The sequence below is a fragment of the Lathyrus oleraceus genome, chromosome 1 (assembly GCF_024323335.1).
Source record: "Lathyrus oleraceus cultivar Zhongwan6 chromosome 1, CAAS_Psat_ZW6_1.0, whole genome shotgun sequence".
Lineage (NCBI taxonomy): Eukaryota > Viridiplantae > Streptophyta > Magnoliopsida > Fabales > Fabaceae > Lathyrus > Lathyrus oleraceus.
The window spans coordinates 206,922-225,676 of NC_066579.1; the positions used below are offsets into that span (position 1 = coordinate 206,922).

An 18,755-nucleotide genomic window follows, 5' to 3' on the forward strand; every position below is an offset into this window, starting at 1 on the left:
ATTCAAGTGTTCATCATTGGGCCTTCGGATGCAAGAAATGGCAAGAAATCACAAGTTGTTATATGTTTGGTTGACCTAAAATCAAGTATGGCATGTCATTTGGTCCAAACACCATAACTCTCTCATTTCCCAACATTTTTGGATTCTACTTTGAGTTAAATGTCACATTTGAACTCCTCTACAACTTTGCTTCAAGGGTAAAACATCAATTTTTCCTCTAAGTCCATCAATTTTGGAATTTGCCAATATGCCAATGTGTGCACAAAAGTAGGCCCAAGACCTGTCGACCTAATGCTTGACCTAGAATTTCAGGTCACGACCCCAACTTTCCATCCATGCCATTTTCAACTCAAGCATCCTTTTGATTTGATTCTTTTTGCATTTGATTCATCACCATGAAGAGATCACTTGATGCAAAGAATATCTCTAAATGCACGAGTGGATTTCATTTGGGCTAAACTCAAACATGGTGTCATGGACTCTGCTTCTTGCACAACTTTCAGGTCACGAATTTCATGCCATTTTCAAAACGGGACAACCTGCACTTGTGCAACCTTTTTGGCAAAGCAAAACGCATGTGAACAAGTGCAAAACAACTCGGTTTCATCATTAACTCACGCATTTCATGTTTCATTTCATACGCTTTTCAACTCACCAAAATTCAAACTCCATTCACACGAATTCAGATTTATTTCACATGTGTGAGCTCAACGACACTTTCCCTATAAATAGAGGAAGCATTTTCCTTCATTTTCAAGCTTTGATAGCCAAAGAAACCCTGAAAAGATCTTTTACATTCGAATCTTCGCCCAAAACCACTCATCGACACCTTCTGAAGCTGACTGAACCATTGACATGCTCTGAAGCTTCTTGAATGAAGCTCCCCATATCCACCATTGTTGACCTGTGAAAATTCAATAAAAAAGGTAGATACGAGTTATATTTCTGAGCAAACAAGTTACCAGTGTGTTCGTCGTGATTCAATGATTAAAAGCCCTAAACTCCCTTGAATTTATATTGTGTATTAATCATTTAATTTTACTTTGAAGAACTAGGGTTCTTCATGTTCTTTAGAAAATTTTCTTTGCTCAAGAATCAATCAATGACTCTGAAACAAAAAGACATGAACGATGATGGATGTTGATGCTTAAACGCGTGTTGTTTGAGCTTAAAACTCCAAGTTCATGAAGCTTGCAAAATAAACTCAAGGTTGAAGATGAAGCTAATCCACGCGTTTTTGTGTCAAACATTTAAACATGGGCAATCACAACCTGACACATGCCTTTTTTCAAATACTAGTCGTTGGCGCCTATTTTTTTTTATTTTTTTCCTTTGATTTTCTGATTTAATTTTTAATGATTTTTGTTTCATTTTGATCCAATTTTTTTTTTACAGAAAATCCATACAAATATTTTGCATCACATATATTTTTTGCATTATTTTATAAAATCATTTTTCATTTAATTGATATTTTCCTTTATTTTTAATTAATTTTCATTTTCCATTTTATTTTTGATCATTTAAAAAAAAATTGCATCCAACTTTTGAGGTCCTTTTATTTGTAATATTTTTGACTTCTCATAATTTTCTCAACCATTTCTTTTATGTTTTGGTGCTTGATTTGAATTTTCTCTTTATTTCCCATTAATAATCATTTTAATTTGCCTTTTAATTCACTTTTGTTTGATTTTTGGTTGACTTTTGTTTGACCTAAGTTGTTGATTTGGTTTATGAATGCTTTTATATTTCAAGTCATTCATAGATGGTCTCTTAGGTTGATTCAATCTTCTCTAATTCAATATGTTGATAGGTGATCATTTATCATATTTTTAACACTTTGAGTTAATGATGGGTCATCCCTAGGTTGTGCCATATGTTTGGGTCTCTCACCTTGTTTGATAGTGGATTCTAAGTCAAACACTTAAGTTTGCTTTCATTTGGAATTTTTCTTTCTTCTTTCTTCTTTGAGTTTCGAACGGTTGTCCTTCATGCCTTGAGAGTTTGATTTTATATCAACACTCTAACATGATTGACACATACACTGCTTGCCTCATGATCACTAACTTGTTGCATCTAATCTCATAACATTTACATTTTATGTCATTTGCATTCTTGCCCTATATTTTTTTTGTTGCTTTTTTTGCTTTCTTATTTCAAACGAACACAAACATTATAAAATGGATAAAATCCGAAAAAACTTTAATCTAATCTTATGGACTTTGTGTTAATATCCCTTGTTTGAGGAATATTTTGGACTGTGGACCTTAAGACTTAGTGATTTTTCCATTGTTTGCAGTACATCTGATACTTTGTGATTCATCTGAGACCTATTGAGCCCTCTGGACCATTTGATCTTCAATTCAAGACCTGAATGTTTCTTTTTGGCTTTGTGGTTTGGTTGTTCATCTGGATTTTTTGATATTCATCTATTTATGTGCTTTTATCTCGTGGTTCAATCCAAAGGGAAAGGAATGCTTATTTTGACAAATGTCAAATGCTTGCTCTATCTTATGGTTAATACACTTGCACATACAAAAGCTTTCTCTTATGCTACCTTACAATGAAACCTTTTATTTCATGTCATTTACTTTATGCTTTTGGATAGTCTCTTCCTTTCCTTCCCATTTCTTCAATTTTCAAAACTTCTCCCTATTTCAAAAACCTCTTGTTTTCAAACTTGACACCTTTTTTTAACAAACCTTGACTTTGTCAAGTCATCTAGAAAATCTTTTTCTCAATAAATGCTAAAACAATTAAGCATACTCAAACTCTTTTCTCAAACTTCTAAAAAATACAAACCAATCAAATTTCTCTTTTTGTGCCTTTGTGCACTTTCCTTTAAGAGCCATTTTTTTAAAGGATTGAATATTAGTCTATTCTTGTAGTGATGCTAACCACTATACTTTACAATATTTTGAGAAATTATTGACATTTTCCACTTGAATGTTGAGATGTGCTTGTGAGAAAGTCCAAGTAAAAGTTCTCCATATCAAGATGAAGCAAACGTTGAGACGTGATTGTGAGAAAGTCCAAGTAAGCCGAGTTTTCCACTCGAATACGACAAAATGTATTTTCAAATAAAAATCATGATTCATCATGATTTTCTTTTCATCCCCATCAGAAGAGATTCAAAGAACCATAAGAAACTCTATAAATCAGAAGATCACATACCCGTAAATTTTCATCGATTTCAATAACAAACTTAGGTATGCTCTTGCTTTCATTCTCTAATTGAATTCTTATACGAGTTTAAGAGATACAAGTTGATTGGTTATTGACTCATTGAGATTAGTTAAGTTATGTTCTTGATTTCTATATCGATAGAAATCATAATATTATGAACAAATCTATCAAACTAATTTTAGATTGTTTGAGCTATTTTGTGTGGGATCAATTATCGTATTGTATTTAAGCAACATGTAAGTAGTCTAAACCAATTTTGATCTAACGGTGATTTTAATAAACAATCTATACGTGACCCAATCAAGATTAATACTACATCCATCCCAAAATCCCAAAATAAGTGTGATAGTAGATACTTTCAGACATATTAAGTAATTTGCTAAGTGAAAGGCATAAAATAATAATTTTACTAAATTATCCTTATTAATAATTAGTGTATTTTAATTATTATTAATAAAGTATGAAATAAATAGTAAATTATGAATATTAATTAGATATTTAAATGAAAGATCAAATCCAACCATTTTTATAGACGTAACTTTTATTTTAAGACCAAGTATTATTTAATGATAAACAACACACTTGTTGTATTGTTTTGTGAAATAACTTACACAAAAATTTAAGCAACATAAATGCTACATTTATTTTCTCAAATAGTAAATATACTAAGCTCCAAAATTTAAAATCCACCTATAACATTAAACAACTTCCATTAAATATATATATATATATATATATATATATTTGAAAGTTGAATAGTTTAGAATAAATTGAAAAAAAAAAGATATTTAGAATTTCAAAGGAAAAAAAAAGAGAAGAAAAATAGAGTTAAAAATTGTGAGTTGTGACGTGTTTGTAAATTTTATTTGGCGTAATTAAAGAAATGAGTCTATCTTGTCTATAGTCTAACCTAGTAAAAGAAAAAAATTGCCCTTTAGAAAAAGTTGCCCCTCAATGCACGTTGAAAATCGCTTACACAAAATCCGCTTATTTTCAGGACACTATTACACTTATTCACTTTTTCGCTTCAAAATCTTATAATAATAAGATTAATTGAAAAAAAAATAAGTATTTAATAGAAAAAAGCTTTGAAATTATGAAATGATGAAGAAGTAGGAGAACTATGATACATCGTTGAAATTGAAATAAACAAACATTTAATATAATTTTGCATTTATTTATTTCCAACAACTCACTACTCCGAAACCTCCAAAACCAAACAAAAACACAATCAATTCTTCAACCGATTCATTCATTCATCTTCTTCCTTTTCTCACAACCAAGACAGAAAAATCAATGGGTAATCGTTTCATTTGTATGTCGAAAAAGGATTCCAAAGAGGTTGGATCAAGAAGCAAGAGAATCGCTAGATCACAGAGGAAGCTTGTTACCGAAGAAGAATTGCATCTTCAAGCATTATCCATGGCACTTCAACAGCATCAATTGTCTCAGAGGTTTGAAGGCTCTATGTCTAGGAGAATTGGTTCAACTAGCTCTAGAAGACGCAATTTACCCGATTCTGTTCAACTCAACAACAACAACAACAGCAAACAGGTTCTGTTCTGTTCTGCTCTTTTTCTACTTTTTGATTTCTAAAGTTTTGATTTTTGAATCATTTCGTAAGTTCTAGAAAGTGGGTTCTCATGATTTGTTTAAGATCTAACATGTGTCTGAAAAGTCTAGTTTAAAAACAAATCAAGGGTTACTTTTTATTTTTTTATAAGCTCAAAAAGGTAAAGCAGACCAATTCACTGTGTTTTTGAAATTAGTTTATGATTATTTGCATGTATTTTGTTCTCCTTTTTACAATACATACATACCCCACTTCCCTGACTTGTGAAAGAGGAACATGATCTGTGTTGACTCCACTAAATACTCATGTATTTTTACCCTACTTTTTACTAGTATTTTTCTTAGGCATTATAGGGAACATGTTTTTCTTATTTCTTTTTTTACTCAATCTATAGCCAAGTATCTAAGGGGACTTATTAGGGATGTTTCATGTTTGGACTCACATTTTGTTCAACTTGACTACTTTTCTTCAACTCAATCACCATCTATTCTTATACACTTGGATTGTTTCTCATTTTATCTAAATTAAGTGTAAATGGATTCACTTTTTGGAGATTTAAAGGGTGGTTTTGAATACTTTAAATTGATTACAGTATGTGTTAAAGACCACTCGGACAATATATGATATGAACATGTGCTTATATAGTTGGGCAATCCTCACCTACACCTACAAGCCGGTTTTGTAGGATTGAATTAGGCCCAGCCACATTTCTCAAAAGAATGTTTCGGGTCCATGATTAGAGCTGATGATAACTTATAGCTAGAAAATATAAATTTTGTCTTTGAACATGATTTTTAGTATCAAATTCATTCCTCAATTCACTTTCACGTGAACATATTCAAACATAAATTATTTTACGTTACACAACATTTTAATTAAAATCGATTTTACTAGATTATTTCATCTAAGTCAAATTTTGACACCGTAGAACCAAACACACGCTAACTTTTTCCTTCTTTGGAGGCTCTTTGAAATGTTGTTTGAGTTTATGCATCATTTTCTTGGTAGCTGGATGGATGCAAATGTTTGGTTGGACCTAGAATGAAAATGATTTGACTCTGACTGTTCAATACATATGCTCTTCACAATCTTGTTTTGAACAATAGATTTTGTTCACAAACTTTGCTAGCCACGGGTCAGAAATTATTGGGTAATACTACAGTACTGTTTTAATCTTTTTGATTGTGCATTATTAACCTGCTGCTATGTTCTGTCCAGGATCCAGAACTTCTGGTGAACATTAAAACAAAGAAGTTTGTATTAATCCATGGAGAAGGTTTTGGAGCGTGGTGTTGGTACAAGACTGTTGCGCTTTTAGAAGAAGTAGGATTGCAGCCTGTTGCCTTAGATCTTACAGGATCTGGAATTGATCTCACAGACAGCAACGATGTGACTACATTGGCAGAATATTCAAAACCTTTAACTGTTTATCTTGAAAACCTTCCCGAGGATGAAAAGGTTCGGACATGCGACGTGACTTTGAAATTAAAGCAGTTATTGTCCTGCATTCTGTTATGAATATATTTCATGAAAATTGAAATTTTGTAGGTTGTTCTTGTTGGTCATAGCATTGGCGGTGCTTGCATTTCTTATGCATTGGAACATTATCCACAAAAGATCTCAAAAGCGATTTTTCTCTGTGCTACAATGGTGACCGATGGTCAAAGACCGTTTGATGTTTTCGCTGATCAGGTATCTAGTACTTTCATTTACTTATTGGCTGTGCAACCTCAACTAATTGGGGTAATTTCTTCATCTATCATTACAAATTTACTGTCGCACGGCTCTTTCAGTTTCAATAACTCAGGATCTATGGTTATGACTTGATGTCTTAGCCTAACATTCCGGTGAATCTTTTATGTTCTAATATGCTGTTCGTGACTTTTCTTCCCTGGTAAAAAAATGAATTTTAACCACAAAAATATATGTCATCATAGCCAAAACAAAATGTCTTGTTTTATGTACGTATCAATGAAACATTAATGTCTCTTTTCCTACTATACCATTTGTTATTTGTTTCTCTCTATTTTCAAGTTAGTCACGATTTCTCTTTCTCATACAAAGTTAATTATTATTTCTTAATTCGTGTGCAATATTCTATAAAGTGACATATTTTGAGACGGGTGGAGTATAACAAATCATCTATACTGCAGCTAGGATCAGCTGAACAGTTTATGCAAGAATCAAAGTTTCTGATCCATGGTAATGGTAAAGAAAAGCCTCCAACAGGATTTATGTTTGAGAAAGAGCAGATGAAAGGCTTGTATTTTAATCAATCCCCATCAAAGGTATGTAGGACTTGAGTCTATTTCTAACTTTTTTCTTTCTAGATTTTTAGCTGCTTATGCTTGAGACCTGGTTATGCACAACAAGATCTCTAATTGTGTAGCAGTGTTGTAGATGGCGAAGAGCCAAAATCCCGCCATACAGCTACTTTGCGGCGCGGTTATAGCTGAAAAACCTGAAATATCAGTCGATATTTACCATGACTGAGATATAAATCAGTGGATACTATTTCTATTCTATATTATTAGTATTACCTTCATTTCCAGCCGAATTTTATGGATTCTAATTATACAAGTATCTGATGATCTGGTAAAATTTGAAATGCGGTGTTACATCACAGGACGTTGCTTTAGCCATGGTTTCGATGAGACAAAGTCCTATTGGTCCAATCATGGAGAAGCTGTGTTTATCTCCTAACAAATACGGTACTGCTCGCCGTTTTTACATTCAAACATTGGATGATCGCGCTCTTTCACCGGATGTCCAAGAGAAGCTTGTGGGGGAAAATCCACCAGAAGGAGTTTTCAAAATCAAAGGCAGTGATCACTGTCCATTCTTCTCCAGGCCACAATCTCTTCACAAGATTTTAGTGGAAATAGCTCAAATTCAGTAGTTTAATCATCATCAATACATGATTTGTTACTTTATCTATCTCACCAAGTTAAAGAATAGAGTTCATATGGCCCAATTGAAAGATGAATTTTATTATATTTTTTATAATCATGAAATATAATAGAGGAAGAACATGATTTTATTGGCATTGAGACAATGTAGAATTCAATTAGTGAAAGACTACTACTATAAACTTGTATTTTATTTTTGGTTCATATGTACAGTAAATAGTAATAGTAATATTAACTTTTGTTCTTTTGGTTTTGGCTTTTTGACAACCAATAATTATAATAACCTACAACATCCATTAATCCATTGAAATTTGTTGATTCATATTCCAAAAAAATGAGAATTTCTAACTGTCATCTAAGTTTGTAATAGAGTAGTTTACTAATATGCCCTTCATTTTATTTTTCTATTCTGTTTTGCTGAGCTGTCAGCTTTGTTAGTGGTGTGCTGTTAGCTTGTTATGCGCCTCACACCTTTCTGTTTTGGATTACATGGATATATATTGTAGCCTCTTGTATTACTGTTCATCACAATAATACAATGAGAGTTTCTTTTCATTCTCTCTCTTTACCTAATTCTATCATGGTATTCAGAGCTTAAATTTTTTTTTCCGATCCATGGAATCTTTATTCCCTTCCTCTCAGGTGAAACTTTCTCACCTAATTTCTGTTAAGCTTGACGACAAGAACTTCAAACAGTGGAAGCAGCAGATTGATGGCGTCGTCCGTGGTCATCGTCTTCAACGCTTTGTCACTGTTCCGGTGATTCCGTCACCGTCTCCCTCAGATCCTGCATCTCACAGTGCGTTTCTTGAGTGGGAACAGCAGGATGCTCTCATCTGCACCTGGCTTCTCTCTACTATCTCCGATGCTCTCCTTCCTAAGCTCGTTGACTGCAAGCATGCGTGGCAGGTGTGGACAGAAGTTCATCGCTACTTTGATGTTCTTCTCTCCACCAAGGCTCGTCAACTTCGTTCAGAACTCCGGCGTCTTACGAAGGGTTCACTAACGATTACTGAGCTTATGACGCGTTCTCGTGACATCAGCGAGTCGCTAACCTCCATCGGTGATCCCGTTCCTCTTCGTAACCTAATTGAGATTGTTCTCGATTCGTTACCTGAGGATTATGATTCTATTGTCGCCGCCGTCAACAGCAAAGATGACGTTAGCTCCTTGGAAGAGTTGGAGTCTTCCTTGCTTGCTCATGAGTCGCGATTGGAGAAGCATCGCAAAGCTGCGATTACAGAACCTGCGACGGCGACGGTCAATCTCACTCAAGCAACACCTTCTCCTACTCCAGGCGCTTCTGATCAAGTCGTCTCCGAGGCGTTTCCTCAAGGAACGAGTCACGTCACCGCTAATGCTGAAAATCATTCCTATGGTGCACGTGGTGGTCGTTCTGGTCGCGGTGGTGGTCGTTTTGGTCGTGGAGGAGGTCGTTTTGGGAAATCACCGTGTCAGATTTGTCACAAACCTGGTCATGATGCTTCTGTATGCTACTATCGTTATGCCAATTCCAGTGGTGCTAGTTATCCACATCATCGAGCTCCCTTCAATCCTTTTTTCACGTGGCTCCTCGTGCTGTTTATCCTGTGCCGCTTGCTTATGCTTCTCCCAGAGCTGCACCTCCCAGATCTTCTGCACCACAAGCCTTTTATGCAGGTACTGAAGCTAGCAGTGCAAACCAGTGGTGGTATCCTGACTCAGGAGCTTCTCATCATGTTACTCCTGATGCCTCTAATGTGTCTGACTCTGCCTCCGTGCCTGGAACTGAACAAGTTTTCATAGGTAACGGCCAAGGTTTGTCCATCAACTCTGTAGGTTCTATGTCTTTTCCCTTACCTCACAAACCTCATCTATCTCTCACTCTTAACAATCTCTTACATGTCCCTCACATCACCAAAAACCTTATGAGTGTGAGCAAATTTGCTCAAGATAATTCTGTATTTTTTGAATTTCATCCTAAGTTCTGTGTTGTCAAATCTCAGGCTACTTCTGAAGTCTTACTCAGTGGTCTTGTTGGTGCTGATGGCCTCTATAAATTCTCCAATCCAGCTGCTCCTCCGTTGTCCAAGTCTTCTTCCTCTTATAGTTCTAGTCATAGTTATCCTGCAGCATACAATTGTAATGGTTCCTATAGGACAGATGTTATAGATTCTATATCTCAGTGTACTGAATCTGTTGCAAATCATCCTATAAATCCTTTGTCTTCTTGTAATGAATCTTGCAATTATAATGTTACAAGTACCTTTTTCAATCCTTCTCTAAACTCTGTCAGTACTGTTTTACCTTCCTCTCACTTTAATGCTGCAAATTCTATTGCATCCAATAAATATGTGCTTTGGCATACTAGGCTGGGACACCCCAATCATCATGCCCTCACTGAAATCTTCAAACTGTGTAATCAGTCCTTTCCATCTAAACCCCCTGCTGAGTTATGTCATGCTTGCTGCATTGGCAAGTCTCATAGACTTCCTTCTTCTTTATCTACCACAGTTTACTCTCATCCTTTTGAGCTGGTTGTATGTGATCTCTGGGGTCCTGCCCCTATGCAATCTTCCAGTGGTTATACCTATTTCCTAACCTGTATTGATGCCTTCTCTAGGTTTGTTTGGGTTTTTCCTCTCAAACTTAAGTCTGACACCATGGTTCAGTTTCTTCAGTTTAAGAAAATGGTTGAACTTCAGTTCAATTGTCCCATTAAATGTGTCCAAACTGATGGGGGAGGTGAGTTTAGGCCTCTTACCAAATATCTCACAGATTTAGGGATTGTTCCCAGATTCACTTGTCCCCATACACATCACCAAAATGGCCTTGTTGAACGTAAGCACAGGCACATTGTTGAGACTGGCCTCACACTCCTTGCTGAGTCCACCCTTCCCTTAAAATTCTGGGATCATGCATTTGTCACAGCTGCATATCTCATTAACAGACTTCCTACACCTATACTTGACAATGTCTCACCTTATTTTAAATTACTTCACAAAAACCCTGACTATACTACCCTTAAAGTCTTTGGCTGTGCTTGTTATCCTTTCCTTCGTCCCTATAATTCTCATAAACTTGATTTTAGATCTCAACTGTGCATTTTCCTTGGATACTCTACCTCTCACAAAGGCTATAAATGCCTTGCTTCAGATGGTCGCATTTTTATTTCCAAGGATGTTGTTTTTAATGAAGCAAATTTTCCTTATTCCACCTTGGTTTCTTCTTCAAAATCTGTCTCTCTTCCTAACACTCCATCCTCTTCCTCTCCCTCTCTCAGTTTTCCTCCTGTTCCCTCTACTCCCTCTACTTCTAATCTGTCTTCTATGCCTTCTTCTTCCTCAAATTCTGCTTTTCCTCAACTTAGCAGTCCCACTATTCCTAATATTTCTCCAATCTCTTCTTCCTCTTCCTCTGCTGCTCCCTCTAACTACTCTTATTCTTCCGGTCAGCAACCTATCCCTCAACCTCTCACTGCCATTCCCATTACCTCTTCTCCTTCTTCCTCTCCTGCCCTCATTCTCTCTGATCCAGCTGAAGCTAGCACTCTTTCTCCCTCCTCTTCATATTCCTCTCCTTCAGTTGGTCCCTCCCCTGGCCCTAGTCCTATTTCCCACCCTGCTGCCACAGCTTTACCTTCCATTCACCCTCAAAACATTCACCCTATGCAAACTAGAGCCAAAAGAGGAATCACCCTTCCTAGACTTCACCCTACTCTATTAATAGCCCACCTTGAACCTACATCTGTTGAACAAGCCTTGGCTGCTCCTAACTGGTTTCAGGCCATGAAGGAAGAACATCAGGCACTGCTGAGAAATCAGACCTGGACTTTGGTGAAAGCTCCTGCTGGAAGGAAGCCTATTGGATGTAAGTGGGTGTTCAGGACTAAGGAGAATCCTGATGGTTCCATAAACAGGTATAAAGCCAGATTAGTGGCTAAAGGGTTCCATCAAAAGGCTGGTAATGATTTTCAAGAGACTTTCTCTCCTGTCATTAAACCTGTCACTGTGAGAATTGTTCTTTCTATTGCTGTTACAAACAGGTGGCCATTGCAGCAGATTGATGTTAACAATGCCTTCCTCAATGGCACTCTTGAAGAAGAAGTCTTTATGCATCGCTGGCTTTGAAGTTGCTGACAGCACTCTTGTTTGCAAGTTAAATAAGGCTATTTATGGTTTAAAACAGGCTCCTAGGGCCTGGTTTGATAAGCTAAAGTGTGCCTTGGTTCAACTCGGGTTTAAGGCTAGTAGATGTGATCCTAGCTTGTTTTTGTTACATCAAGGTAAACTTCAGATTCTAATTCTGGTCTATGTAGATGATATAATCATCACGGGTAGTTCTGCTCCTTTTATAGCTTCCTTGATCAAGCATCTCAATAATTCTTTCTCTCTCAAACAGCTGGGACACCTTGATTATTTTCTAGGGATTCAAGTGACTCATCTCCCTAATGGTTCTCTTCTCTTATCTCAGACTAAGTACATCACAGATTTGCTTTCAAGGCTTAATATGTTGAATGCCAATGGCATGCCTACTCCCATGATCTCTAGCAGCAAATTGTCCAAGGTTGGGTCTGCTGCGGTTGATGACCCTACTCAGTTTCGGTCTGTGGTTGGTGCCCTTCAATATGCTACCTTAACTAGGCCAGAGATCTCTTTTTCAGTCAACAAAGTCTGTCAGTTTTTGTCCAATCCTTTAGAGGATCATTGGAAGGCTGTTAAAAGAATCTTAAGGTACCTAAGTGGTACTCTGCACCATGGTCTTCTCCTTCAGCCTGCTCCTATTCAGCAACCAATGCAGTTGCTAGGGTTCTGTGATGCAGACTGGGCATCAGACCCTGATGACCGGAGATCTACTTCAGGGGCCTGCATATATCTTGGGCCTAATGTTGTTTCCTGGTGGTCCAAAAAGCAACAGGTTGTTGCAAGGTCCAGTGCTGAGGCGGAATATCGCAGTATGGCTCAGCTAGCTGCTGAACTCATTTGGATTCAGTCCTTGCTTAAGGAACTCCATTATTCCTCTCAAGTTCCCAAGATCTTGTGTGATAACTTGAGCACTGTTACTTTGGCTCACAATCCTATTCTTCACAACAGGACTAAGCATATGGAGCTTGATATTTTCTTTCTGCGAGAGAAAGTACTCAGCAAAAGTCTGACTGTTGTTCATGTACCAGCTCAAGATCAATGGGCTGACATTCTCACTAAGCCCCTCTCTGCTGCCAAGTTTGTTCCTCTTCGTTCCAAGTTGCGTGTGTATGATAAGGCTACTTTGACCAGTCTGCCATCAGCTTCTAAGGGGGACTAATAGAGTAGTTTACTAATATGCCCTTCATTTTATTTTTCTATTCTGTTTTGCTGAGCTGTCAGCTTTGTTAGTGGTGTGCTGTTAGCTTGTTATGCGCCTCACACCTTTCTGTTTTGGATTACATGGATATATATTGTAGCCTCTTGTATTACTGTTCATCACAATAATACAATGAGAGTTTCTTTTCATTCTCTCTCTTTACCTAATTCTATCAGTTTGAAAACACTACTAGTCCAACAAAAAATCAAGCTGCTGATAGGGTTCTAATCTTTTACAATGCTTCATGATCCAAAAAGCAAAATCACCATTAAAGCAATCAAACATAGAAGAATACATTAAGTGCCTATTACAAGTTGGTGCAATCCATTTAAACTATCAAATACCAAAACCACATGTAGCATGCAACATCTCATGCCTCATTCATCACAGTAAAGAGCATAAACAAGTTGTTAATCAGCAAAGTCAACCGTGCGAAATATTGTGACTTTTAGCACAACCGGCATCTCCTTGATCACCTCAAACACACAATGATCTCCCTCTGACAGGTTGTTGTTTGTATGAAACTCACAATATCCCTTCACTATTCGCATTGCCATTGAGTTTGACATATTGAATGCACAACAAACTTCCCATTGCTCACCATCAGCATTTTGAAGCTTGATAGGAACATCTGGCTTCAGATACTTTTTAGCAAAATCAGAAGGAGCGTACTGCACAATGGATGACAGATCAATTTCAGCGGAACCATAGATATATAACTCAAACATTTACTTTAAACCAGAAACTACAAAGTAAAATCGTCACCGGATATCTTCCTTTACAGACTTTTGATCGAAAAAAAGGGTTTTTTGGATTGTATTCATTGGCAGCAACCTCAGCTCTTTCGTAAGCATGTTCATACATGCTTTTGACATGTTTCCCATGACTCTCAATTGTTTCAGCCTCAGACATTTTCCTATCAGTAACACACCTTTTGTTCTGTTCTTCATTAGTACATGGAGTTTTGAGTGGATAGCATATCTCAACAGAAGTTGCATCAAATATAACAACACTAAACTTAGAATCCCCTTCATATTTGAATGACAGGTAGCAACCATATTCTATAGAATAGTATTCTGCAAACTCTTGCCATTTGGTGGTTAAGAAAATGTTTTCGTTCCGTTTCTTAAGTTTCATTTCCCAAACAGAACCATCTGGCACAGTAATTTCAGCAACGTTCCCCAATTCTTTCCCAAATCTTGTTACAAATTCATTCGGAATTCTCTGCAGTGATAATAGCTCATCACGAATTTATTCACCATTTAGCAGAAACAAAACAAAACAAAGAGAAACTGAAGTTTACTATTTGTTTGGCATGAATGGGCGAGGGAAGTATGGCCTTCTTAAAATGCTTCAATTCCATAACTTCCGCTTCCTTCGCCGATAGTACACGCCTTCCTCGGCGAGTCTGCATTGCAATAAGCAATAACCATTCACACTCTATGCATTCAGTTCAGTAGCACTTCACCAATACACTTATAACAAACAACTAAACAAACTATACATAATAGAATGTAACTAGCACTAACTATGATTGAATAGAATTGATGAAAGATTTTTAACCTTGTGAAATGCTGTAACTAGTAGCACAAGAACAGGCTCTTTTTTGATCAGCTCAAATACATAAGTAACTCCTTCTGATAAATTATTTTCCTTTGCAAATTTACTGAATCCAGCAGATAATCGCATGGCTGTTGAATTCACTACCTGTGTTGAACAAGAAACTTGCCATTGCTTTCCTTGAGAATTTTGGAGTTTGATAGGAACATTTAGCTTGAGATATTTTGCAGCAAAATCAGCACTAATATACTGCAGAATAGACTAAAGATCAATTCAAATGGTAGCATAAGAATAAAAAAACAAAAAACAGTACTGACCGCATAGCGTCCCTTGATGGATTTAGAGCAAAAAGAAGGGTTGCCTTCATTGGAAGCAGTGAGTGGATATGAAATCTCAAGGGAAGTTGTATCATATATAACAACATTGAAGTTAGAGTTTCCTTGATAGTTGAAATCTAAATAGTAACCATAACGAAGAGAATAGTGTTGAGAGAACTGTTTCCATTTGTTGGTAAGGAAAACGCCATTGTTGTGGCATTTGTTGAGTTGTATATTCCATTGGCGACCATCTGGAACAGTAAGAGTAACAACATTCTGGAGTTGATTGCCGAATGTTGATATGAATTCATCTGGAATTCTGAGTTGTTTGGAATGAATGGGAGAGGGAAGTATGGCTTTCATGAAGTGGTGAGAGTGCATTGCATTTGCCATGAAAAAGTTGTAAGTGTTACTACACATTTGAGATTAAAATATACTAGTACTACTAAAGAATAAGAAAGTGAAAGTGAGAGTGACATTGAGGTGATGAGTGACTGTGATGCTGAATTTAGAAAACAAGACACGCAAAACATATCATATTCTCCTTTATCATTACTTTTTTGTGCTTTCTACAAACTAAATCTTTGCAAATTAATTTTCCAACTTTTTGTCAAATCTCTCTCTCTCTCTCTCTCTCTCTCTCTCTCTCTACGCTCTTCGCTCTATCTCTCTCTCTCTCTCTCTCTCTCTCGTCTCTCTCTCTCTCCTCAGCTCTATCTCTCTCTCTTCTCCTCTCTCTCTCTCTCTCTCTCTCTCTCTCTCTCTCTCTCGACTCTCTCTCTCTATCTCTAGCTCCTAGCTCTCTCTTCGATCGCTCTCTATCTCTCTCTCTCTCTCTCTCCTCTCGGTCTCTCTCTCTCTATCTCCCTCTCTCTCTCTCTCTTTCGATCTCTCTCTCTCTCTCTCTCCTCTCTCTCTCGTGCTCTCTCTCTCTCTCTTCTCTCTCTCTCTCTCTCTCTCTCTTCTCTTTCGACCTCTCCTTCTTCCATCTCTTCTCTCTCTCTCTTCTTCTCTTCTCTCGCTCTCTCTCTCTCTCTATCTCTCTCTCTCTTCTCTCTCTCTCTCTCTCTCTCTCCTTCTCTCTCTCTCTCTCTCTCCTCTCTCTCTCTCTCTCTCTCTTCTCTCTCTCTCTCTCTCTCTCTCTCTCTCTCTCTCTCTCTCTCTCTCTCTCTCTCCTCTCTCTCTCTCTCGTCTCCTCTCTCTCTCTCTCTTCTCTCTCTCTCTCTCTCTCTCTCTCTCTCTCTTCTCTCTCTCTCTCTCTCTCTCTTCTCTCTCTCTCTCTCTCTCTCTCTTCTCTTCTCTCTCTCTCTCTCTCTCTCTCTCTCTCTCTCTATCTCTCTCTCTCTATCTCTCTCTCCTCTTCATCTCTCTCTCTCTCTCTCTCTCTTCTCTCTCTCTCTCTCTCTCTCTCTCTCTCTCTCTCTCTCTCTCTCTCTTCTCTCTCTCTCTCTCTTCTCTCTCTCTCTCTCTCTCTCTCTCTCTCTCTCTCTCTCTCTCTCTCTCTCTCTCTCTCTCTCTCTCTCTCTCTCTCTCTCTTCTCTCTCTCTCTCTCTCTCTCTCTCTCTCTCATTTTCTTTTTAATCTCTTATGATTCAACTCTTTTAATGACAAATTTTTTCTTTTAAAATGCAATTCTCATGAGCGAACAAAGCACATCGATATGAGACTGCATTTCGTCAGAGAGATAAGGGTTTTGTGGTTCGGATTTTGTTCCAAGGTGTAGAGTAGCTTATGGATTATTATAGCACACTCTGTCGAAGTCGAAACATTAAACATTAATGTTGCTTTTGAAATATGTTAGTTTGTGGTTTAAGTTAACCTGTCAAATTGAACCAGTGTGTTGGGTTAATGTTGCTTTTGAAATATGTTAGTCTGTGGTTTAAGTTAACCTGTCAAATTGAACCAGTGTGTTGGGTTAGCATTACTAGTCATCACTTCATGCATCGCTTTCCTAACAAGAATCAATGACGGTAGCACAGAAGAGGCATACTGGTATAGAAGGCAGTTTGATTTAGCTCATTATTTTTAGGTCTGTCATCATAGTTTTCATCAACAAACTCATTCATTCTATTAGGATGCCATTCCCTATTCACTACATTTTTTAGTAGCTCAATTCTACACAAGAGGGAGTTATTTTCCTTGTTCACCCTTCTACTAAACTCGCAAAGGAACTTGTCTTGATCCAATAACTTTATGATATCAAATTCAACTGCCTTTCTACTATGGTGGTCTATGATAATAAGCTAGCCAATGAAATATCCAAACACACTCAACATTCATTGCATTTCATCAGGCATTAGTAACATCAAGCAACATGTAACATGTAAAATGTAACCTGTCTAACTAATAATGGTCAGTCGTCTAAGTTTTAAGACACTCCTTTAAATCTTCTACACTGCTTCATGAAACAAAAGCAATAACATCCCTTTAAATACACAATACCCAAGTGGTTATTACTAGTTGCTGCCAAAATCACATATAGCATGCAACATCATGCCTCATTCATCACAGTGGAGCATACATATATAACTTGTTAATCACCATAGTCAACTGCGCGAAACATTGCGACATTTAGCACAACGGGCTTCTCGTTGATAAGCTCAAACACACAAATATCTCCCTCTGACAGACTGTTATCCCTTTGAAATTTAGAAAATCCTCTCCTTATTTGCAAAGCTAAAGATAATCTGACATCATGCAACATGCCAAAAACTTCCCACTGCTCTCCATGACAATTTTGGAGCTTCATAGGAACATTTGGCTTCAGATACTTTGCAGCAAAATCAGCAGCAACATACTGCGCGATAAATGATATATAAACTTAAGTTGCAACATGAATAAATAAATAAATCAGCATTTACTTGAAAGTAAAATCATTACCACATTTTTTCCCTTATTGATTTTGGATAGAAAATGAGGCCTGCTTGAGTTGAATTCATTGGCAGCATGTTCTGCTCTCTTAGAAGCAGTGTTAGACATGCTTTGAACTCCAATTGTTTCAACCTTGGAACTTTTCCTATGACTAGGACACTTAATGGTTATTTCTCCATGAGTACTTGGAGGGTATGAAATCTCAACAGAAGTGATATCAAATATAACAACACTAAACTTTGATTTTCCCTCATATTTGAAACACAGATAGCAACCATATCCTATACAATAGTATTCTGCAAACTCTTGCCATTTTTTGCAAAAGTAAACCTCTTTACCACATTTCTTGAGTTCCATTTCCCAAACACGACCATCTGGAACAGTAATTGTAGCAACATTGTTGAGTTCATTCCCAAATCTTGTTATAAACTCTTCTGGAATTCTCTACAAAAATAAAAGTTCATCTGTTATATAATACTAAAGACCAAATTTTAGAGAAGGGTATGTTTATGAGATCTTCACCATGGAATATTATTACAAGATTGATAATAAGTATTTTAAGATAGAAGCGAAATGAATGACATGCAAAAGAGTCATTAAATATGATTGACATGCATGCATAATAAAAGTATTCCCAAACAAGCTACACTCAGATTACAGCAGCAAGACATGATTTGATCCAAGTGAAAGAGTGATAAAGTAGTGAAGCAGAGAGAGCGAGAGAGAGAAACATACAATTTGTTTGGCATGAATGGGTGAAGGAAGTATGGCTTTCATAAAATGCTTTGATTCCATCTCCGGCGCCGATGGCCGAAAAGTCTTTCTCCGGCAACGGTGCATTGTTGCAGATACCAATAATGACTGAAAATATATAGGATAGAAAAATCAAAAAGCATAATGTGATAGTGATGGGACAGACACGCTACAAGATTCTCTCTCATCCACTTTATAGAATCTACTATTCACTATTTGTCATAAAATAAAACTCATTTCATTTTTTTTAAATAATCACATTTTTTC

The 18,755-nt window shown here is 36.9% G+C and overlaps 3 protein-coding genes across 3 annotated transcripts; 1 reads left to right on the forward strand and 2 right to left on the reverse strand.

Annotated features, from left to right (window-relative positions):
- The first annotated feature begins 4,196 nt into the window (after positions 1 to 4,196).
- Positions 4,197 to 7,918, forward strand: LOC127126050 (putative methylesterase 12, chloroplastic). Its single transcript, XM_051055260.1, has 5 exons — positions 4,197 to 4,737; positions 5,975 to 6,214; positions 6,305 to 6,448; positions 6,910 to 7,044; positions 7,383 to 7,918. Exons 1-5 carry the CDS (start codon positions 4,480 to 4,482, stop codon positions 7,653 to 7,655), a joined length of 1,050 nt encoding a protein of 349 aa, XP_050911217.1. The 5' UTR covers positions 4,197 to 4,479; the 3' UTR covers positions 7,656 to 7,918.
- Positions 7,919 to 13,200: 5,282 nt separating this feature from the next.
- On the reverse strand, positions 13,201 to 15,495 carry LOC127128837 (putative B3 domain-containing protein Os03g0621600). Its single transcript, XM_051058452.1, has 5 exons — positions 14,865 to 15,495; positions 14,551 to 14,796; positions 14,291 to 14,395; positions 13,753 to 14,211; positions 13,201 to 13,658 (listed from the first exon to the last, which is right to left on the reverse strand). The coding sequence occupies exons 1-5, from the start codon at positions 15,282 to 15,284 to the stop codon at positions 13,398 to 13,400; spliced, it is 1,491 nt and encodes a 496-aa protein (XP_050914409.1). The 5' UTR covers positions 15,285 to 15,495; the 3' UTR covers positions 13,201 to 13,397.
- A 1,625-nt stretch (positions 15,496 to 17,120) lies between these two features.
- Positions 17,121 to 18,653, reverse strand: LOC127130504 (B3 domain-containing transcription factor VRN1). The gene is made up of 3 exons (XM_051059730.1): positions 18,471 to 18,653; positions 17,745 to 18,179; positions 17,121 to 17,661 (listed from the first exon to the last, which is right to left on the reverse strand). Exons 1-3 carry the CDS (start codon positions 18,573 to 18,575, stop codon positions 17,398 to 17,400), a joined length of 804 nt encoding a protein of 267 aa, XP_050915687.1. The 5' UTR covers positions 18,576 to 18,653; the 3' UTR covers positions 17,121 to 17,397.
- Between the last annotated feature and the right edge of the window lie 102 nt (positions 18,654 to 18,755).

Coding starts and splice junctions, on each gene's coding strand:
- LOC127128837 (XM_051058452.1), bottom strand. CDS start 15,284: ATGTGTAGTAACACTTACAACTTTTTCATGGCAAATGCAATGCACTCT. Junction 14,396..14,550: donor TAGTTACAGCATTTCACAAG/GTTAAAAATCTT, acceptor ATTGCAATGCAG/ACTCGCCGAGGAAGGCGTGT. Junction 14,212..14,290: donor CCATTCATGCCAAACAAATA/GTAAACTTCAGT, acceptor TTATCACTGCAG/AGAATTCCGAATGAATTTGT.
- LOC127126050 (XM_051055260.1), top strand. CDS start 4,480: ATGGGTAATCGTTTCATTTGTATGTCGAAAAAGGATTCCAAAGAGGTT. Junction 6,449..6,909: donor TTGATGTTTTCGCTGATCAG/GTATCTAGTACT, acceptor TCTATACTGCAG/CTAGGATCAGCTGAACAGTT. Junction 7,045..7,382: donor TTAATCAATCCCCATCAAAG/GTATGTAGGACT, acceptor GTTACATCACAG/GACGTTGCTTTAGCCATGGT.
- LOC127130504 (XM_051059730.1), bottom strand. CDS start 18,575: ATGCACCGTTGCCGGAGAAAGACTTTTCGGCCATCGGCGCCGGAGATG. Junction 18,180..18,470: donor CCATTCATGCCAAACAAATT/GTATGTTTCTCT, acceptor TTATTTTTGTAG/AGAATTCCAGAAGAGTTTAT. Junction 17,662..17,744: donor TCAATAAGGGAAAAAATGTG/GTAATGATTTTA, acceptor TTTATCGCGCAG/TATGTTGCTGCTGATTTTGC.